General features: G+C 35.4%; 2 protein-coding genes across 5 annotated transcripts in view; both read left to right on the plus strand.

Annotated features, from left to right (window-relative positions):
- The window catches only part of LOC145254818 (uncharacterized), a 128,574-nt gene extending 109,988 nt beyond the window's left edge, over positions 1 to 18,586 (plus strand). Inside the window, exons 6-8 of one of the 2 annotated variants that reach the window (XM_080113646.1) lie at positions 1,520 to 1,753; positions 13,661 to 13,897; positions 17,686 to 18,586. In XM_080113646.1, coding sequence (XP_079969772.1) covers positions 1,520 to 1,753; positions 13,661 to 13,897; positions 17,686 to 18,137 — 923 coding nt within the window. In that variant the 3' untranslated portion in view covers positions 18,138 to 18,586. The remainder of the gene's footprint in view (positions 1 to 1,519; positions 1,754 to 13,660; positions 13,898 to 17,685) is intronic. The other variant, XM_080113647.1, reaches the window with a different exon arrangement.
- The window catches only part of LOC145254817 (protein mono-ADP-ribosyltransferase PARP14-like), a 99,261-nt gene continuing 93,774 nt past the window's right edge, over positions 18,248 to 23,734 (plus strand). For all 3 annotated transcript variants that reach the window (XM_080113643.1, XM_080113645.1, XM_080113644.1), the window contains exon 1: positions 18,248 to 19,253. In XM_080113643.1, the coding sequence (XP_079969769.1) occupies positions 18,248 to 19,253 (1,006 nt within the window). The remainder of the gene's footprint in view (positions 19,254 to 23,734) is intronic.

Genomic DNA, 23,734 nt, shown 5'->3' on the forward strand with positions numbered 1-23,734 from the left:
AGATAGAAAGAAAGACAGTGTGCGTGTGTGTGTGTGTGTGTGTGTGTGTGTGTGTGGACGTGTTATGTGTGTGTGAGTGTTTTGATATACCTGATTTGGTCTTTGTATGTGGGTGTACATATGTAAGTGTATGTGTGTGGGTGCGCCATGTTGTGTTGGCTTATGGCACCATACCAAATAAATGAGGGTTAAGGAGGATGGAAAGATCGGGGAGAGAAAGCACTAACAAGACCTCTCCTGGTTGAGTACAAAGAGGACTGGGACCTTGGGGAGGCGTATTGCCATCCAAATTCCAGTGAAGACTAATAGTCGCTACCAACAAGAAATCAATGGTAAGCAACTGTTGTGATAACGCAAATTCTTTTGCAAAGATTATTGAAAGAGGTGGAGAGTATTGGAAATCTAGGGAGACTTATTGTCACTCAGACTCCAGGGAACACCACAAGTTGTTCTCAAAGAGCAATCTTTGGTGATGGCTTGTGTGACTACTAGTAAGTAAGTAAGTAATAACGTATTCTATTGTAACCAGATGCATGCTAATTATAAAATGGACAAAAAATAAGAAGAAATGTCATACATAAACACATTTCCACCATTGAAAAGCATTTTAAACTTAAATTCATCATTTATTATAAAAAATTTAAAACAACTCATTTACTAATAAGCTGACACCCAATGACAACTTACTAAAAACTAGCAATGTTGTGTATGTCTTTAAATGTTCTATTGGGGAATGTGTCTCCAAAAACAACTCGTACATCGGCATGACTAGGACCAGTATATCTTGCTGGCTTACATGTCACTTGTCTTCTCCTAACAGCTCCATCTGCCAACATCTTGTAGCACATGACACCCCTAAAAATGAATTTAGGAACATATCAACAAAGCACTTCACCATTTTAGCCATCTTGCCTTGTAACCTCCGCCTCCCAATTATGGAAGCCTTACTCATTCGCATAAACAAACTGACCATCAATCTGGCTCATTATGAGGTCCAGGGCACGCTTAAGTGCTTTTAACGATTTTTAACGATTTTAAACGATTTTTCAATAAATCCACCAACTGCAATTTTTTAATTCATCACTCACCTGAAGACGCCTCATGGAACTCATAAACGTTTGCAACTATGCCAAATTTCTTTTTACACTTGAACGTTTGAACATTGGCCCGGCAAATGGAAAAAATGGCTCACAAGAAAAACAAACAGGAATTATCCCTTCTATTCAATGACCGATATATATATATATATATATATATATATATATATATATATATATATATATATATATATATATTCATCCTGTCACAATCGTTGCATACATTGTTTTGTAGTTTTATTATGGAATGGAGGGTAATGAATTTAAAATAATATGCTTGTGAAAAAATAAAGTCAAACAAAATATGACTAAAATAATTTTGTAAGACTTTATAGTATCAGGCTCTAATAATTTCATGTTTAGTCTAGATAAAATAATTATTTCATCCTTTTCTAATTTATTCATTATTTTTGTTATTTCAGTTGCCGACAGTGTTCTTGGGAAAGATGATCATTGGCTTAAAGGAAACTCCCTTAAAGTTAAAAGATATATAATTCCTAAGATGGACGATACAAATATTTTGATTTCTGATATCAGAGATGATGTACATCCGGATTCACTGGAAGACTTTTTGAAGGTTGACATTGAATTGAATGTGAACACACTTAAAATGATCCAGCCTGGAGTTTGGTTGGTTAATTGTAAAAATAAAATTGGTAAGTGCTAAGAAATTTTAATATTTTTCTTCATTAATAACTGCCATTTGACTCACATATTCAACTAGATTAGTAAATATCATTCAACCTATTTACATGATATAATTCTTTCAAACAAATACTAAAGTCTATTTTACTGTACTCAATTACTCTCTTCTTTTAACATCCATAAGTACAGCCTTTTAGGTCTTCAAACCGCAGAGTGAAACCATTGATATTTTTAGCATGATTACTTTAAATTTCAACTTTATATATAGCATTTGAATCATTATCTCTTATATAGTAAAATGACTGCACAAATTTCTCTCTGGAACAAAGTATTGTAGGTTTGCAAGAACAGATGCTACAGAAAAATTCACTACATCTAGCCTATTAGCCACTAACTAATGTAGCTTTCAAACACCATTTTAGACATATTTAGTTGTTATAATAAAATGCTACATTACATTCAAGTAGCAACATCATCACTATCGCAACATCTACAGAGGAAGAAGTTCCTATTTTTCTCTAAATATTTAGTCCTACCACTGTTACCAGTTGTCACTGGGACTAATTCTACATTTTCCTACAATCTTGTGGTTACACCCAACATAACTGGTTATTAGATACATAGATGTAACATAACCTTTCCAATTTCTAATGCAATCCAGAATAATAGAATTTTCAGAGCTCAGCTAATCATAATGGACGAAATTTAGGAAGGCAGACTTTATTATTTATGAATCGGAAATTGGAAAGGCTATGTTATGTCTATGTAAAAAATGGCATCCTGTTGGCTTAGTGAACTCAAAATGTAACCACTTCAATTTTTTTGATCACTGTATAGATATGAATACATTAAGTCCAGGGTGGTAACTGAGAATGCTGTAATAAAATTAAAGAATCATGAATTTTGTGTTGTCTCATAATTTAAGTAATGACAATTAGCAGTGTCAGGATCAGGTTCAAGATTTTAATTGAAACTTATTCACATAGGAATGCTGGGACCAGGCTCAAGATCCAAAATTAAACTTTGTATTGTTCTCTACATCATCCACGTGCCTTTTTCTCATTTGATTCAAATGTCTTTTCTTGGTAAATTTGCGGCATTTAACTATGTAAAGCAGCTTTTCAATCCTTTTATCCATATAAATAAAACGTGGATTTATAAGATCAAAAAATCCAACCTTGATCGCCCTTCAGGGCCCGTGGCGCAGTTGATAGAGACGTTGAATCTCTACGGTTCCAGATGATGATTGTCTGAAGATAGCAGTTTCAATCCTACCCAAAGCCAGCCAGAGGCTTACTTGGCCAAAAACGTGGTGAGACGACAACAACTACGGATGGCAGTGATTGCTGAGAATGCAGTTAGGAGATTCAAAGTTCTTATCAGTTGCAGTTACCACCTGACGAAGGCCAGAGGAATAGTTGGCCGAAACGTCGTGAAACAGCAACTAATAAAGATGAAAATAATAGTCCACAATAAATAAATTAATATAACCCATAAATTGTTAGCTGTGATTTATGGTCAGTTTGTAATAAAAATTTCTTCCATGAATGAAAACGATGAAATTTTATGACTGCAAAAAATAATATTCAACACTTCCTTCTTGATGTGTGAGTAACTCTTTTCTGCAGGCTATAATGTACGAGATGCTTGAATGATAGGTTTCAGCAAACTGTCATCAATTTTGTGTACAATGCATGCTCCAATCTGTATGAACTAGCATCAGTAGCTTTCTTTCTTCAATAGCTTGTTAAGAGGTGCTTACAAATTGTATATGCTTAGTATTGTAGGGGAATTAGGAAAACAACACCGGTTGTAGATTTCTCTTGACTTGGTAAGCAGATAGCTTATGAGGGATTTGAGAAAACACCTTCTCCCATATGGTGGGTCAAAACCCATGCTAGAGAAAGCGTGCAATCTCACAGGGTAGAACACACTTATCCTCCATGTTGGATACAAGCCTTACATTGGCAGAACATATCCATCCTATCAATGATAGAGGTCTCCACGCAGTGAGTGAGTTAGGAACATTTGTATTGCTCTGTTGTTTTATTTGTCTGTATTACATTTGTCAATGTGTTGATAAATGTCTATATTTGTACTTGGGTTTTGTCTAGTTAGTCATTATACATAATTTATGTTTGTGGAGTATTTTCAGATTAATTGATTTAATTATGCAACGGCAATACGCCCAACAGGATAAACACATAGTAATTTACTAACTCAAGAAAACTTTTATATGTTTTTTCAGTAGATGGCATATTTTTTATTCCACCTGCTTTCACTGACTCTGGACTTCTACCATCCTTGTCTATCATTTGAACCAAATATTTTATTTCTCCGATATGAAATTCAAATTTCTCCTTCAGTTTGAAATCATAATAGTGAAGCTTTTTCTTTTTTAATACTTCATATACATGCGATTTTACTTTTTAGAATATCGTTTTAGTAGGATGTTGCAAACTCTAGTCTGCTCAATAAGGTATCCATTACCTGTTAGGAATACGGCTGGTGCAACCTTTACCTCAAATGATAATCTTTCAAATTTGTACGAACCCTGGTTTGTATTTATACACGGTAGTTTTAAGCATTCCTCTGTATCCAATATTTGTAGATGCATGTCACAAGTGATTTTTGAAAAAGTTTTCCTTTGTTGAGTTTCACAAATACCTCTTCTAGACTAGGCAGAGGATAGTGATAACCTTTTAGAGCTTGGTGTAAATAAAGACAATCTGCACACACAAATTTCTTTACTCTTTTCTGTTATGTATTCAACCTCAAATAACATTCTTTTTTTTTTTTTTCGGATGTATCTAATTCCATGCCAATTTTATCTAATGACGAGAATGGAACATTTCTCGTCTTTTTAAAACCCAGTTAAATATTCTATTTCAATTTAAACTTTGCAATTACTTTTTTACATCTTCTCAGCCCACCAGGAAAAAAATTCCGAAAAACTTCATTCAATTCTCTTTGCTACAGCACAATGCTTTGAGAACTTGAATGCCTACTAGACACTATCCTCGAGTGTCTAAGGTCTCTCTGTACAGGGGTTTGTTAGAACAATCTGGCATGAGGATACTTTTTCCATAGAAGTAAACCCTGACCAAATATTCAAAATCACATAGGCTACTCCACAGCTTTTCCGAGGAATGGTGCACCCTCTCCAAGTGATATTACCTCAAGTAATAGCGCGAAGCTTGATACTCCACCAGACTAGACAAATTCTTGTCCTGGAATCCAGTAAGACCAAGAGACCAAAATGAAAGATATACTGCAACATATGAAAATGGTTAATTGGGGAGAGGAGGATTATGTTCTCAACTTCTTTATTAACTCAGTTTAATGTTTGAGAGATAGAGAACTTAAGTGGAACATTCGAATATCTATGTATCTCATATAGACTTCAAGTGTTAGCCCCAGGTTGGGTGCCCCTTGATTTCTGAGAACTTCAACTGAAGTAAAATAAAGCAAAAAAGAAGTAAACTCTGACCAAATATTCAAAATCACATAGTATCCACTGCCCAAACAAGATCTCATCACTATGGCTAACTCACATTAGCTTTTACGAAGAATGGTGCGTCTTCTCCAAGTGATGTTACCTCAAGTAATAGCATGAAGCTTGATACTCCACCAGACTATATAAACTATTGCCCTGAAATCCAATAAGACCAAGAGACCAAAATGCAAGATATACTACAATGTATAAAAATGGTTACTTGGGGAGAGGAAAATTATGTTCTCAATTTCTTTACTGACTCAATGTTTGAGAGATAAAGAACTTTAATAGAACATTCGATGTTTCATGTTGGATAAAGTTTAAGCGGGAGTGTTAAAACCTTAGCATCCTGAGTTATATCCCTTTGATTTAAGAACTCTTCCCTTAAGGAGTCATGTTTCTTTCTTTCCGATGTTAACCTTCTTAAGATAAAGACATTTATAACGCGTCTCAGAGTGTGGACCTTCCTTTTTACTGATATCGACCACCACATACATTTAACATATCTGACTTAACATGTTTAACTGGATCCAATTTTCTTAATAACAAACAAACCTTTTTAAAATTGGACCTGTCATATCCTTTTTATTATCTATAATATAAATCTCACTTGTCTGTTTAAATGTATGTATGTATGCCTAAAACTTTCAACAAAGGCAAGGGATTTTCATGAGTTTTGAAGCTTGAAAAATTGGCTGAAAACATTAATTCCTTCAACCTCAACTGGGTACTTTTCTACAAGGAGGAGGAGTTTTTTTGCCAATATTTTCGAAAGTCATCCCTTCTTTTTGATTGACTAGCCTTAATTTAAACCTTCGCTTCACATTTTTTTTTTCATTTTCTTTTCCTTCTTAGCGGTACGAGTTAAAGTCTGCCTGCCTACTACCACATTTTTTTTTTTTTTTTGCTCAATACCCACCTCCTCCAAACACCCGAGCAATGCCGGGCACCCAGGCTAGTCTATATTATAAAGGGAAAACGTCTGTGTATTTATTTGTATGTCTGCTAAAAACTTTAGACAGATGTGTCGGAACTTGACGAAACCAGTATTGTTTTAAACCTAAAACTTTTGGATGACAAATGGCGAAAAATTGGTCCAAAACATTAATTCCTTCACACTTAACAGAGCACTTTTCTATAAGGAGTGTTCGAACATGTTTTCCCTCACATATACACACGCACATACACACACACACACGTTCGCATATACACAGCCTCATATATACACTCACATTCATGCACACACACACACACACACACACACACACACACACACACACACACACACACACATGTGCACGCACAGGCGAAACGTCACTTCCCCTGAAAGGAATTCCAGACATGCACAGTCAGAACACTGACCCCAGTATAAAAGTCAACAAAACCTGTCAACTTCCTCTTTTTTGCCCGGACCAGCGTTCGACCTGTTTAGTCGACAAACCGACCGACCGCTCTAACGTCACTTTCCCTGCTACTGTAATGTGAGATAAGCGCACACACACTTTATACGCTTTCTCTCTCCATGAACTGGATTGACTTTCTCACTCTATCTCCCCTTCGCTTTGGTCCATCAAAACAGACATGTGCGCGACGCTCTACTGAGCTTCACCCTCTCTTTCTACAGGCCAGCTTGCCACTTCACGTTTCTCTATTGCATTCCTTTTCCTTTCCGCGCACGTCGTCAACGGCCGAATGAACTCGTGTACACCCAAGTTATTCATTTTTCAACAGAAAATAAACGACATGTTTATTTTATTCCAGCATTTGAGTTATTTGTTTCCTTCACTCAATTCCTTTCATTATTTTTTCTTGTAGCGAGTTAGGGTATTTATATCCTGGTCCGCAACAGGAGGGATCGCTTTTTTCGCCGATATTTTCGCAAGTCATCTCCTCTTTTCGATTGACTAGCCTTAATTTCGACCTTCGCTACTTCCGGTTTTATGATAAATGCACCAGCAAAGACGTCACTTTTTTTTCACATTCTTTTCCTCCTTTGCAGTATGGATTTGAGTTTGTCTTCCTACTACTTTTTTTTTTTTTTTGCTCCATACCCACTTAAACACACCCAGGCAACGCCGGGCACCCAAGCTAGTCTGAAATATGAAGCAAAATAATCTCATCGTCAAGATCGTAATTAAAATTACCAATCGTGTTTAAATAGTGTTTTATGAAAATGCACTTTCATCTTTATCAGTTTAACCCCCATTCGATAATTCATATAATTTTGTCTGTTCCTGTTAGGTATGAAATATTTTTCTGATGTCTTTTCATTTATTTAAACTTTTCTGTTTTCTTCTCATATTCCATTTGTTTCTGACATTCCATTTGTTTGTTTTTTTTTTTTTTTGTTTTTGTAATTTTTTTATTTTCAAAGCTTTTCTGTTTTCATTTTGTTCTGATATTCCACTCGTTTTTTTCTCTTGTTCATGGAATTTTCTTTGTAGTCGATGCTTTTCTCTTTATATTTTGGTTGAAATTCCATTTGTTCTTTCTACAATTGCAGATCTTGTTGGTGCTTAAAAATTTCAAGAATAGCATTTTTAAATTCCTTAATTTTTCCTTACTCCAAATAAACTGACCTTCACATAGGTTGTTGCATATGTTCCCAACGTTTTCTTTTAAGAAAATCAAAGAATTTTAACAGCAAAAGTACATTTTTGTTGGATCCAAGCTCCAAGTTTTTGTGTGAATCCCATACACTGAAGATAGCGTGAAATTGTCGCAAAATCACACTTCATCTTTTCACCCAATTCTCTACATGTCTGATGGACATCTTCCTTCAAAAGAATCCTGAATCGGTCTTCGTCTATCTTGATTGGTCTTCCGGAACGAGGAGCGTTATTGAGGTCAAAATTATCGTGTTTGAATCTGATAAACCAATCTCGAACAGTTCTCTCAGCTATAGCGTTTTCTCCATATACAGCACAAATATTCTTGGTTACATCACTAGATTTTTGACATCGACTAAAGGCGAAAAGAAGGAGGTGTCGAAAATGTGATTTTTTTATCTACTTTACAATCCATTTGACGGTTCTGAAAAACGAGGAAAAATTATATGAGCAAAAAATGATGACCATTATCTTGTAGAATAGAATACGTGTTTTCTAATGATATATAACACATTTTGTCAAATATCAAAACATGCTTTAGAACAAAAAATTTTTATGAAACTGCAAAAACTTATGCAACAACCTGATATATATATATATATATATATATATATATATATATATATATATATATATATATATATATATATGGTTGGGGGACCAAAAACATTAGAGACATTTTTTAAAAGGAGACTTATTGAGGAAATACAAAGCTCACCAATGAGGTGGAACTTATGTACAGAAGTAAAAATGAAAAACAACGACAATATGAAAATATATGCTAATGCATATAAATTTAATCGTTCTTTCAATAAGGAGATTACATCAATTAGGGGTACGAGATATATATGCTCTTTATACCTAGGTATTTTGAAGCCTAATGCTTCTCATCAAAATAGGAAAGAAGGTGGTAGGTAACACATCAGAAACGTTAAGAACAAAATAATAGAGTGTCAAAGGAAAAAGATAAACAATATAAATGTGGAGGAAGGAAAATTGAAGAACTTAAAGTGGAACAGGATGAAATTATGAATATCACATAATGGATTTAAGTGGCATGTAAGGGGGTTAGGGGTTTTCCATGGTACGTTAGGGGTTATGAGTACAATAAATGTGCCATATGTGGAGATGTACATTTAATATTGAGAAACAATAATGGAAGAAAGCGAGAGGAGATAATGGTAGATGCTCTTATAAATATAAGGAATAAAGGGATATGATTATAGAGGAGGGTGTCTTGAAATAGAGGATGAATCGGCCCTGTGCCTAATTTGGTCGGTGGGAGAGCAAATAAATACCTTGGCCTTCGGGCCGGGATCAAAGTGTAGTAACTGTTCTGCAGATGGTGCACTTAAGATGATTTGTACCAGTCAATGGAGGGAAACCCTCTATACTGGGACAATTATTATTTTTGGTAACCAGAGTGCCCCCTTTTTGCCTACTTTTAGGGGAGCTGGTTTTTACCCCACATTAAAAACGGCCTTGTGCCTGATTTGCTTTGGTGGGGAAGCAAATAAATACATTAAATAAATAGAAAAGAAGGTTTTTAATATGAATGTCATTACACACAAAAGCAAAACGAATTCATAGGAATATAGATAGATGTAAGCCCAAAGCAATAAATGTTAAACGATCCAAATTGGGGTCAAAGTTTTTTTTTAAAAATGACCTCTGCGGTCTCTACCAAATTACTCATCCAATTTTTTTTCTAAACATTTGAAATTTTACATAAAGTGTATTCAGACATAAGGCAAGCTTTTTAATCGTTTTTCTGCTGAAAATTTGGCTTCTAAGGGGTCAAAATTCAAAAGATTTTACGTTTACAGTCTCTAGCAAACTATTAAGCCAGTTTTGGGTCTAAACATTTGAAATTTTACATAAAGGGTATTCATACATGCAGCAAGCCTTTTAATCAGGTTTTGGCAAAAATTTGGCTGGTAAAAGGTCAAAATTTACAGAGATGACCTTTGCAGACACTACCAAACTTCTCCGCCAATTTTGGGTCTAAACACTGAAAATTTTAGATGTAGGCATGAATCAAATTTTTTAACTTGATTTGAGCCCAAAACAACAAATGGTACGGGGTCAAAATTGGGGTCAAAGTTAAAAATAAATTGACCTCTGTGGTCTCTATCAAATTACTCGGCCAATTTTTGGTCTAAACATTTGAAATTTCACATAAAGTGTATTCAGACATAGGGCAAGCTTTTTAAGTGGTCTTTGGCCGTAAATTTGGCTGTAAAGATTTGGCTGTTCAAAAGATTTTACCATTGCAGACTCTAGCAAACTATTCAGCCAATTTTGGGTGTAAACATTTGAAATTTTACATAAAGGGTATACAGACATGCAGCAAATTTTTTAAGTAGTTTTTGGGCAAAAATGCGGCTGCTAAGAGATCAACGTTGAAAGAGTTGACCTTTGCAGACTCTACCAAACTCCTCCACCAATTTTGTGTCTAAAGACTTGAAATTTTAGATGTAGGTTACCTGGACAAGAGTCAACCTTCTTAATATATATATACATATGCACATAAAATTATGAACAGTAGATAGGGCCAGAGTAAAGCCGGGCTGAACTGTTAGTATATATCTATATATCTATAAAAGATCTATAAAAGTGAAAATGTGTGTGTGTGTGTGTGTGTGTGTGTGTGTGTGTGTGTGTGTGTGTGTGTGTGTGTGTGTGTGTGTGTGTCTGTGTGTGTGTGTGTGTGTGTCTGTCTGTGTATGTACATTTCTCTACCAAATAACTTCATCAATTTTCGATCTACAAACTCGAGATTTGACATAAGGGGTATTAAGATTTGGGAAAATTTTTTTCATTGTCATCGACCAGAAAGTTGGCTGTTAAGGGGTCAAAGTTCAACGATTTGACCTTTGAAAACTCTACCAAATTCCTCTGCCAATTTTGAGTCTAAACACTTGAAATTTTAGATATAGGTTCTTTGGACATGGATCAAACTTTATAATTTGAGCATAAAACAATAAATGCTAAGGGGTCAAAGTTAAAAAAAATTGACCTCTGTGGTCTCTACCAAATTACTCAGCCAGTTTTTGGTTTAAATATTGAAAATTTTACATAAAGTGTATTCACACATAGGGCAAGCTTTTTAAGCAGTTTTTTGCCGAAAATTTGGCTTCCAAAGGGTCAAAGTTCAAAAGATTTTACATTTGCGGTCTCTAGCAAACTATTCAGCCAATTTGGCTCTAAACATTTGAAAGCTTTTTAATCAGTTTTCGCTGTCTAGAGGTCAAGGTTGAAATAGTCGACTCTACCAAACTCCACCACTAACTTTCGGTCTAAGCACTTGAAGTTTAAGATGTAGGCTTTCATTTTAGCCCAAAACAATAAATGTTAAGGGGTCAAAATTGGGGTCAAAATTTTATCTTTGCAGTCTCTACTAACTTTTCTCTATAGTAGTTAAGGAAATCTATTATATTGAAAGGCATTACTGTACATATGCACACTTTTTAATATATACAAATGCACATAAAATTATGAACAGTACATAGGGCCCGAGCAAAGCTGGCCTGAACTGCTGATATATATATATGAACTACTTATATATATATATATATATATATATATATATATATATATATATATAATTTACACGGTTATAACTTTTCTTGCTGGGAGATAAATTCTTGAACTTTCGGTGAAAGAAAAAATAATAATAAGCTCGTTCAAACTTATTTCCATATTTCAGATTTAGAAAAAAATATCGACAGGCCTTTTGTTGAGTTTGTTCGCTTTTTTCCTTTAGAGTGAAATGACTTAAATTTCCGAACTTTTTTTGAAAACTGCTTCTTCCTACTCAGAAACAACAATGTTTTCTTCAATCCTATTCCCCAATGCTGTAGTTTTTTTTTGTTTTTTTTATTTTCATAATTTTTACATACTTTGTTAAAAATCTAATTTGCTTTCAATCTCTTTATTATCATAATTAAAAATTATCCAGCATTCCACTTTGAGCAATGATAATATTGTATCTGACATAAATTGGAGTTTCATTGCCAATGTTGGATGCAATATAAATCTGGGTTATTTTTGTGACCAAATAGGTCTGAATTCTTTGTCATCAATGTTGTGCTTTAGATAAGGTTGTCTGTCTGGGAGCTATTTTAGAGGCTGCCAGTTTGAATCCTGACTTCCACAAGTGGCAGCAGCATAATTCTGTATCATCTCTTGACAGTAGCAGTGCAAGTCAATAGTAAGTTTTCAAAGTCGTTTGTCGCTTCTTGATCAGAGTTTTTTGCTATCGCCCATGCTTTACGTTCTTGCATTTGGGACCTTTCATCTGCAAATAAAAAGATGGGGTAGTGAGACTAGTCCTATGCAAAACCAGTGTACCTGGTGGAGGACATGCCAGGATTTCCACGTTTACTGATGATATCACTATTATTGTGTTGAACTGCATTGATATTCGAATAGTGATTAAGTCACTTGCTCAGTACAAAGAAGTTACAACAGATGTAATTAATGGCAGCAAGTCCAACAACCGATGGAGCAACAAGGCCACACTTAGAGATATTTTCAGCTAATCAGCTAGCCCGGTTCAGATCTTTATCATTTGGTTCAGCTTGGACTCCAGCTCGAATAAAATTGGCCAGTAATGCAATCAGAAATCAAATCATCAGTTGCCATTGGATCTGAAAGAAACTTAAAGGGTAGAGGTAAGGCATGTGCCACTTACGTCTTTCCTTTCATCTTTTACAAACTGGCTGTACTACCTCTGTCAGGGGATGGCCTTTAGGTTTTAATACATTTGCTCTTTTTGTTTCTTTGAAAGAAAGGGAAACTGTAAACCTGTACTCCATGTCCAAGTGAGAGAGGCTCAAGAATGCTGGATCTGCTAAGTTATAGACAGATTCCATGAACAAAGCTTCTTTCTTAGAACTGCACGCCTGTGGAACTCTGTTTCGTCTGCCTGCTTCCCTCCTGACTGCAACTTCGATGTATTCAAGTCCAATGTAAACAAATTCCTGACGAACCGCCCCCTTAAGTAGACACTCTAAAATATCCACACTAATGTACTGTACTTACAATAACCCTTGTCCATGAGTGGCTTCCGGGCCTTGATAAGTGGTGAGCACCTTGTAAAAAAAAAAAAATTTTTTTAAGATACCCAACCTCATATCTGATCCTTTGGTTGAATCCTATCGCAGTACAAAAAATACCAGACCAGAAAACAGTGGGTTGCTTAACACTTAGTAGAGGGTTGGGACGGCCATATTAATCTGTATATTTCCTTTCTTTTTCGAATATTTGTAATATTGTCTGACTCCTTATGATTATTTTATTTATTTTATTTTTGTAAATAGAATCCTTTTAAAACAAATTGGGAATCATCTAAGTAAGATCAAGCCACAGAATGAATGTAATATTTTGGTGAGAATGTCTAACATAAAGTAAGCCCAAATGATTTTAACATGATTTGATAACCATCGATTCTCTCCTCTCCATCTAGACAATTCAGGCTTCATGCCTAAAGCAAAGGATGAAGTTTATGATTATTAGTTTGGGTTTGAAAAAAGACCAGAGTACAATGTGCAAGGGTTTCTATAGACTGGTTCATGTGACCCCAAACGGAGTAGGAATTTAAATTCTTGTTATACAATCCATGAGCCCTAAAGGGATAACACAACAGCTAATAAGTGATGGGGGGGGGCAGAAATAAATTCCAGTAACACATTGTAACATCTTCACTTCAGCAGCATTGATATATGAAAATAAATTATAATGTATAAAAATTAACCAATCTCAAATACTCATTAAAATTATTAAAATCATTATTTTCTTTTTCTTTTCAGATTTTGAAAAAGTAAAAAGCAACCTCAAAGAAAGTAACAGAAAATTCATAAGTGATACGTATCCTAAAGCCAAACAACTTGAATTAACTAATAAAATAATTGTCCGAAATATTCCAGAAAATTTTTCTGTTGATCACTTGGAGAATTATTTTAGAACCCCATTACATCCTGATCATCGCCATTTCCTCAAAATGCTACCTGGTAAAAGATGCATTGTAACATTTAATGACTACAATAGTAAGTGCTTATTTTCATTTTAATTTTATTTCATTTTCTGATAATTTGTGATGAAAATATAGCAAGAACATATATTATTAAAATGGATCCATTAGATCTGTGCATTTAGTAATAAAAATACTGTTTTAACACTTGACAGACATGACTGACCAATAAAAATGCAATTTTTAAACTTAAACATGACAGACTAATGAAAATGTTATTTTTAAATTAAGCATGACAGAATTTTGTTCGCGAATAACACTGTTGATGCACAAATACTGTTACGCAAGCTAGAAAAGTCTACAAATGACATAGGTCTCCACATTAATGTGGATAAGACAAAGTTTATGACTTTCAATAAGGAAGGAGAGATCAGGGCTCCGGTTGGAACAACACTGAAAGAAGTCGCAGAGTTTACATTTCCACAGAGAAAGATATCGAAATTCGCATCTCAAAAGCATGGGCCGCATTAGATGGGCTATGTTCAATATGGACTTCAACGCTAATTGACAGACTGAAAAGGCAGTTCTTCAGGGCAATGGTAGTCTGTCTTTCTATACGGTGCTACAGCCTGGACACTTACCAAAAGATTGGAAAGAAAACTAGACGGCACATACACCCTTGGCAAAATCATCCCACGAAGCAGCAACTTTATGGCAACCTACCTGTCATATCTAATACCATCAGGGAGAGACGCGTACGATTTACCGGTCACTGTCTGAGAAGTAAGCATGAATTAGTGAGTGATGTATTGCTATGGACTCCACGACACGGACATGCAAGCAAAGGATGACCTAAATCTACGTACATCTAGTGGATAGTTCATGATGCCAGCAGTGAACATGAAGATCTGAGGCAGCTGATGGAAGACAGGAAACTCTGGAGAGGAAAAGTCACATTGGTCCGGGCAAGGAGCTCATGATGGTGATGAAAGACTAACAAAAATCCTGTTTTAAATTTAAGTACGGCACACTGAAACAGAATACTTAATAAGTTAAAAAATTTAAGCTTATTGAATAGTTGTTATTCTAGCTTTTTAGTTTCTATATAAAGACACATACACACACACATATAAAGACACTCACACAAATACAGATGTGTACAAACACATACAGATATACTTGCACAATATAAAAGCCAAATACGTCCAAGGATGGAATACTGTCGCCATATCTGGGCAGGAGCTGCTAAAAACAGCCTATCCTGCCTTGACAGAGTACAAAATAGACTTCGTAGCTTAGTGGGGGATGCCCTTTTCTCTACCCTGAAACCTCTCTCGCACAGAAGAGACGTTGCGAGCCTATCCTTGTTTTATCGTTATTTCCATGGCAGATGCTCGTCTGATCTCCAATCTCTGGTCCCCCCTCACCAATCTTTCATGAAAAACACCCGTCTAGCCAAATCCACTGTGAAAAATTTCCCCCACTCTTTATCTGTGCCTAGATCAAAATGTGGATTCCATGAACAAAGCTTCTTTCTTAGAACTGCACGCCTGTGGAACTCTGTTCCATCTGCCTGCTTCCCACCGGACTACAACTTGGATGTGTTCAAGTCCAATGTTAACAAATTCCTAATGAACCGCCCCCTTAAGTAAACACTTCATCAAATCTCCACACTAACGTAATGTACTTGCAATAACCCTTATCCCTAAGTGGCTTCCGGGCCTTGATAAGTGGTGATCACTGTGTAAAAAAAAAAAATAAAATAAAATAATTTTTATTATTTACTTATTTTGCTTCTTTTATTAAACGTATTAATTTATTTATTGATTTTAAGTTTTGATATTTAAAGGGTATATTTAAAGCTAAATAATTTTCGAAAGGTTTCCCAAAGCATTTTAAAACATTTTTAAAATCATCTAAAGTCACCTTTAATCTCTACAGTTTGATTGTCTTATCTAAAGGTTTATAGTGTTTTTTTTTTGTTGTTTTTATTCATAGTTATTACTATTTACTTATTTAATTTTTTAGTTAACTTTATTTATTTTAATTTATTTATGTTTTAATATATAAGAGGATATATTCTTATGAAATTTCATATCAAAACTATTTTCAAGGGTTTTCTAATGGAAACTTGAAAGACGTTTAGGGTCATTAGTAATCCCTACAGTTTGAAAGTAGTTTTAAAAGTTCCCTAGTGTTTTATTCTTTGGAACTTAAATTATTTTTATAAAACTACCATTTTCACTTTTTAATTTATTGTATATGTTTCAAAGTATATTCTTTAGATAATGCTAAAGGGATTCTCAAGTGGGGTATATTATGGTATATGTTAGGGAATAAAAGTAGTTAACTATTTAAATCAAAATATTAAGTGTGAAAATAAAACATGTTAGGAGAAAACAGCATTCGATTTTGGGTATTTATTTTATTTTATATTTATTTTATTTTATTATAGGTATTTTAGTAGGATTGGTGTAAGTAGGTAATTGCTATTTTAGTTTTATCTAGTGGTAAGTGGTAGATTTAAACAGTTAGGATATTAATCTAAATTGGTGTATTAAGAATAAATCCTATACACAACATAATATATATATATATATATATATATACACACACACACAAACACACATATATAATTTACAAATAGCCTAATATTCAATTACTCATACATACATATACATATAAATACATATATAGACATATGCATACACAAAAGATACAAATATAAAAACTATATACAATGATACGTACAACATATATTCATATAAATATATGCTATACACTAACATATACAAAAACATAGAAAACACACACACACACACACACACACACACACACACATATATATATATATATATATATATATATATATATATATATATATATATAAAAACACTCAATATACATATATATACCTACAGTATGCAGATTTTCTATTATTTATTATTTAGGTAAAAATATTTTTTTTTATCAAGAGCATAATGACATTAAGATTACTAAAAAGATGTTCTTTATAATGTCTGCAGTTTATAGAGGTTTCTAATCTTTTATCAAGTAATATGTGCTCTGTCTTTAAATCTTATGATAAATAGTTTTATTTTGTAGTATATATTTTGTAGCCATCCACATAGGGGGGCTTAAAATATATTTTGTAGTCATCCAGAGAGGGGGTGAGGGCTTAAAATATAAAAATATATTTTGTAGTAATCCAGAGGGGAGGGGGGGGCTTAATATATATTTTGTAATCATACTACATACATAGTATAAAAAATACATATATATTGTATTAATAATAGGTGACCCTGCATAGCTCATTCTACTATTATGTCTTAATTTGCTTCAGTTGGTGTTGATCTGTTATACCTTCGCATTGTATTGGCTCCTATAAATTACCTTTATATACACATTAGACAATGCTTCAAGCAAACTACATCAACCTTTTATACTACACTTCCTTTCCCCAAATATTAAAACCCTTCCAATTGAACTCATGCATTTAATCCACTTAAATCCTATGCATTTCTACACTGAAATCATCTCCTATAAATTACCTATATATATATATATATATATATATATATATATATATATATATATATATATATATATATATATATATATATATATCACACACCATGTTTCAAGCAAACTAAATTAACCTTTTTTACTACATTTCTTTTCCTCAAATATTAAAACATTTTAATTTGACTTTTGTTTTTAATCCACTTATATTTGATTCATCTATGCATTAAAATCATCTCATATGAATTATATACACTAGACATAATGTTTCAAGCAAGTCGTGATATTTTTTTCCAAGTAAAATCAATTTACATTTTTTTAATTTTTTTTTTTTTTTTTCAGTTGCTTCTCAATGGTCCAAGGTAAAACATGAGAAATTTGATTGTGATCTGTACCATGATTATAATGATGATGAAGATGAAGATGAAACCTACATGGATATAAACATTTCATCAGATTTTAAGTTGCAGTTCATAATGAATTATAAATGTGTATTTGAAAAGGAGCTAAAGGACTATGGATATTTTGTTTGGTCTGAAAGTCAAGGAAAATCACTGAAAATTATGTTCAGTCAAAGCATAAAAGAGGAGAAAATTAAAGGAAAAGTGAATGAATTACTTAACACCATAATTGAAGTAGAATTGATTATTCCGCCTAATATCTATCCCATATTAAAGGAGACATATCATCAAGAATCAGACGCCGTTTATGTTGGTTTTGATGATAATAATCACAAGGTCTACATTTTATCATTCAACAAAACTCTGGCAGAGGATAACAAAAATAAATTTTGAGTGTTGTTGAAAGTAAGTCTAAGACTAGTAGGACGCTAGACTTTCCCCTTCATAAAATCTCTTTACTTTATGCTGACCTTTTTCCATCCAAAATCCTTCCAAAGTATAAAATGTTGCAAATTAACAAGGAGGCTAAAAAAATAATTTTGACCGGTTCTGCTTCAGATATCGAGAATGTCACACTAGAAATATATAAGTATCTTTCAGAAGTTTTATCCATTCAGTGTTCCCTCCCTCGCAATGCTAATAAAATTGTCATAAAAAAAAAGGTTAAGGAATATCTGCAGAAAAATCTGCAGAAAAATAAGCTTATTTGCTCATGGGAATTAAACCCTGAAAATGAAGTAATAATTTATGGCATAGACAATAAGACCCTTATATCAGCAAAGAACGTTTTCCAAAAAGGTTTCATGGAACTAGACTTTGATCTCACTGATCCAATAAAGAAAGCAATGAAAGGAGATAAGTGGCAAGCATTTGTAAAAAACATGTCTGATAAATATATTGATATTTTTTATATCAATGATCAACAAAATGACAAAATTACAATAGTTACAACGAAAGAATTCTCTCAGCCTGTCGGAGATGATTTTGGTGCATTCTTTGACACAAATGTCATTTATACAAGTACCCTTCCATTGAAGCCTGGACATTTTGAATTCCTGAAAGCATTTTGTCAGAAGGAGATACAACAATTTTCCGACAACAATATACCAATAAATATACACTTTCCAGAGGACCAAATGGTTCATATTTCTGTAACAAATAAAGTCAACAAAGAGGCATCAGAATTTTTAAAAAATCTCACCAAAGATATCATAGAAAAACAAGAAGTGATTGCTTGTTTGGGCTTCAAGAGATTTTTAATATCTGCTGCAGCAGACACCATGTTTAGGAAATTGTCAAAAGATTTAAAGTGCATAATATTGAAGGATGAAGATAACATAAAGAACATTCTGAAAAGATCTTCAGCAGATGTTGAAGTGAAATCTACAAATTGTTCTATATTAGTACATGAGGGTGATATGACAGAAATGGAAGTAGATGCTATTGTGAATGCAGCTAACAGACAATTGGAACATGTCGGTGGATTAGCAAAACACATTTGTGATAAAGGTTTGTATTATTTTCAATTATGCAATTGTTATTTATATACTTAGATATTAAATGTTATTTATTGATTCAACCTCTTTATTTAATTATCAAAGATTAAAAGCTGTTAATTTTATACTTAGATATTAAATGATATTTAAAGATTTAACTTCTTTATTTATTAATGAGAGCGGGGCCTATAATATGTTAACATATTAAATGTTAGATATACAATCAACTCATTTATTCAGTTACTAAATGAGGGTGAGGGGGAGGCTGTTAAATATATACTTAGATATGCAGATGTTTGACCAATGCTTGAAAAGTGCCAAGTAGCCTAAACAGGCTATTCAATAATAAATGTTACAACTTTATTTGGTAATATTAAATAAATCAAAGTGTACAAATTAAGCCAAAATAAACAGTTACATCATGCTTACCCCTAATATATACAAAAGTTATTACCCTAATCGGCATCAATAACTTGCTGCAAACTCTTAAAAAAAAAAAAACTAAAAATGTCACAAATGGGGATTTGGGCCCATTCCTTCCTCAATTCTGTCTTTGAAGTATTTAAATTTGCATAATAGAAAGCTGAAACCTTGCTCTCCAGGTTGAACACAATACTGGAATCCAGAGGATTAAGATCTGGGAATGATGAAGTCTATACTTCCTGGAACGCTTTTGGCTAAACATTCTTGAGGCTATTTTGCCCCGTTTTTTTTTCCCAGGACAACAATGATAATTCAAGAATGCTTGTGTACAATAATTCTGGTTTAGTTTCACACCTTCATCTACAAAAATCAAAAGACTACTTCTAGTTTCAGTTGTGACGACCTAGACTATCATTGATGCCACACCTTGCCTCCAAGTAATAACTCGTGACTCTACAACACCTGTATGAAACCAAATCCGATCATTTCGAATGTTAATGCATTGTTGGATATCAAATTTCTGTTTTCCATTTTTCCTTTTGGTGTGGAGAAATGCGTGACTTACCTGGATAGACCATGTGCGGGTCGGTCACCGAAAATAAATAAAAAGAAAGAAAAGAAATGGTCAAGACTCTTATTTATAGAGTAGTGATCACGTGAGTTACAAGAATATGCAAATAGAGGTGAACGATTTTGCGATATAAAAAGCCTGTGTTGTTAAGAGGCGGGGTAGACTGTTGGCAGAAGTCAGTGCTGTCAGACGTGCTTTAGAGTTTTGTTATTATATGCTGTGCTCGATTGTTGGGAAAGAGAAAAGAGAAGAGGAGGAACCAAGAAGACATTCTGCAGGTACTTTGATACAACGGGGGCGCAATTCAACAATCAACCATTTCCTTTGGTTTAAGAACACAAAGGAATCGAGATACTTGACTTTGTGTTGGTTTTAAGCTATTTCGGTGCTTGGTGTGCGGTGACTAAAAATGGACAGATTCGACATTCGCTTAATACCCGAGTTCGACGGATCTACCACTGGACCGGCTGTCGTCGAATGGATTGAGAAGGCAGAGAAAATCTGTAAACTGTGCAAAATTAAAGAACCAGCCACAGTTATCCCTTTGAGGCTAACCGGAGGGGCCTATGCAGTCTACCAACAACTCGGGGATGAACCAGACTGGGATGAAATCAAGCAGAGCCTGTATACAGCGTTTGGTACAGATCCATTTGTTGCGTGGCAACAGTTCACGAGCCGGAGACTTCAACCCAAGGAAACAGTCGGCGTGTACCTAGCCGACCTGCGAAAATTATCTGTACCGTTTGGTGGGGTCAACGATAAAATATTAAGCTGTGCTTTTTTGGTAGGCCTACCCAAGGAGGTCAGTAAACTGTTGCGGGCATCATCAAGAATCGATGAATTGTCAACTGATGAGTTATTGGCCCGAGCTCGAAACATCTGTAAGGAACAGGAACCAATTGCAGCAGCAGCTCGTTTTCGACATGGAGGCAATGTGGACTCTCTCCCAGATAGTAATAAGCATGCCACCCCAGTGTGCTATAAATGTGGGGAGGCCAATCATTTTGCTAAAGAGTGCCGGAGTGATAGGAGAGGTGTATATCCACAATCAAAGAGACCAGTGCAATGCTATCGCTGCAATAAGTTTGGGCACATATCTCGCAACTGTTCGGGAAACGAAGTTGGGGGCAAGGTACTATCGCTACCCTTGCCCCCTGCCAACCAATAAACACAGGATTGCCTGTCATTAGCGTTAAACTTGATGATGTGCAGTGTTCAGCACTTATAGACACGGGGTGTTCCCGGTCTATAGTTAGTGCCCATTGTTGTCCGGTGTGGCGGAGGAACCCAGTCGGTGTTATGACCATCAGTGGCTTATCACGAGTATGTTGTGGTGAAGGGACAGTCACAATCTGTACTGAGAAGGATGACACAGCTAAAGTTGACGTTCTGGTGATGCAGGAGAAACCCCTTGGCTACGACATGTTGCTTGGAATTGATGCAATACAAGCACTAGGAGGCGTTACAATCACAGCAGCTAGAGGTATCAGGCTTGGAGAAGGGAAAGACGTCTGTACAGCCATGTCGATTGAAGAAAAGGACTTCTGTGCTACATTTGATGACAACGAAAGGGTGTGGACTGCAAAGTGGAAATGGGCCATGGGCCAGGAACCAGATCGGCTGTGCAACACGATTCCAGAGTATGCAGTTTCTACCAAGAATAGGGCCGCATATGAAGAAGAACTTCAGATGTGGATTGACAATGGTTGGTTAATACCATACCCACAGGAACGTCTGGGACCACCCAAGGGATTAATTCCGCTCATGGCTGTTGAACAACCTACCAAAGAAAAAATTCGTTCCGTAATGGATTACCGAGAGTTGAATCTGCATGTTGATGCGTTTACCGGAAACGCAGATGTGTGCGCTGCTAAACTGAGAGAGTGGCGTCAAAAAGGGAGCACTTCTGGATCTAAAGAGGGCCTACCTGCAGATACGTGTCCATGAGTCATTATGGCCGTTTCAGACAGTACTACTCAAGGGAAAACTATATTGTTTGACACGTTTGGGTTTTGGCCTAAACGTAGCACCCTTGATTATGACAACCATTGTTAAAACTGTTTTGATGCAGGATGAGACCACAGCAAAAGCTGCTTCAGCCTACATAGATGACATCTATGTTAATGAGGACATAATGTCTGTGGATGCAGTTCGAATAAAACTGAAAGCGTTTGGGTTAATAAGCAAAGACCCTAAGCGTCTAAAGGATGGAGTGCCCGTGCTAGGCCTAGAGGTCTGGGAGGAGGGCAATACGTTGCGATGGAAGTGAGGGAGCCCACTTCCAAAGTTACCCAATGTATTAACAATACGTACTGTGTTTTCCATCTGTGGTAAATTGGTAGGACATCTACCTGTCTGGGGATGGCTCCGATCGGCAACAGGAGTGGTGAAAAGACGAGTGACTACAGTAACAAAAGGATGGGACGATGTTGTGGATGATGATTCTCTCCAACAAATGATGGCTGAAATGTTGTCCAGAGTGCATAGGAATGACCCTGCCCGGGGTGAGTGGCAAGTGTCTGGAAACGAACTAAATGCATGGGTTGACGCAAGTTCGTTGGCTACAGGTGTCGTGTTGGAGCAACTAGGTGATGTTGTGGAAGATGCATGCTGGCTTCGTCCGAAAAATGATGCCCAACATATTAATTTGGCAGAACTTGATGCCACGTTAAAAGGTCTTAATCTCGCATTGCAATGGCAGACTAATGTTGTGCATCTCCACACTGACTCATTGTGTGTTTACCATTGGTTAACCGACACCTTGACTGGAAAGGCTCGAGTTAAGACTAGAGCTGCAAGTGAAATGCTAGTACGAAGGAGACTAGCAATAATTAAGCGTCTAGTTGACGGATACAACTTGCAGGTAGACATTACGTTAGTCTCGTCGATGCAGAATTTGGCTGATAGCTTGACTCGAGTACCAAAGAGGTGGATCGATGCAATGAGGCAGGGATCCGATCTTCAACAACAAACATGCGCGACTGTAACGGATCAATTAACACCTGACCAGATCCGTATGATACACCAGCAGAGTGGACATCCTGGAATTCAGAGGACTGCATATTTTGTCCGAAGAGTATGCCCTGCAACTACAAAAGCATCAGTGAAAGCAGCCATACGTTCGTGTGAAGAGTGTCAAAGAATTGATCCGGCACCATCCCAATGGAAAAAAGGGAAGCTCGAGGTAGAGGGCAACTGGCAGCGAGTAGGGATGGACATAACACATTATGGGGACAAACATTTTTTGACCATGACGGATTGTGGCCCGACGCGTTTCACAATATGGCGCCTGTTGACACGACAGGATGCAGCCAGCATTATACGACAGTTGAGAGCCATCTTTTTTGAACGTGGTGCCCCGATTGAAATTCTGACTGATAATGTCGCCACATTTCGATGTCAAGAATTTCAGAAATTCATGCACGAATGGGGGATTAAAATGCATTATCGGTGTGCATATTATCCCGAGGGTAATGGTATAGCAGAACGGTGTCACCACA

This window comes from Euprymna scolopes, chromosome 30 (genome assembly GCF_053919585.1).
Source record: "Euprymna scolopes isolate OS-2025 chromosome 30, ASM5391958v1, whole genome shotgun sequence".
Taxonomy (NCBI): Eukaryota; Metazoa; Mollusca; class Cephalopoda; order Sepiida; family Sepiolidae; genus Euprymna; species Euprymna scolopes.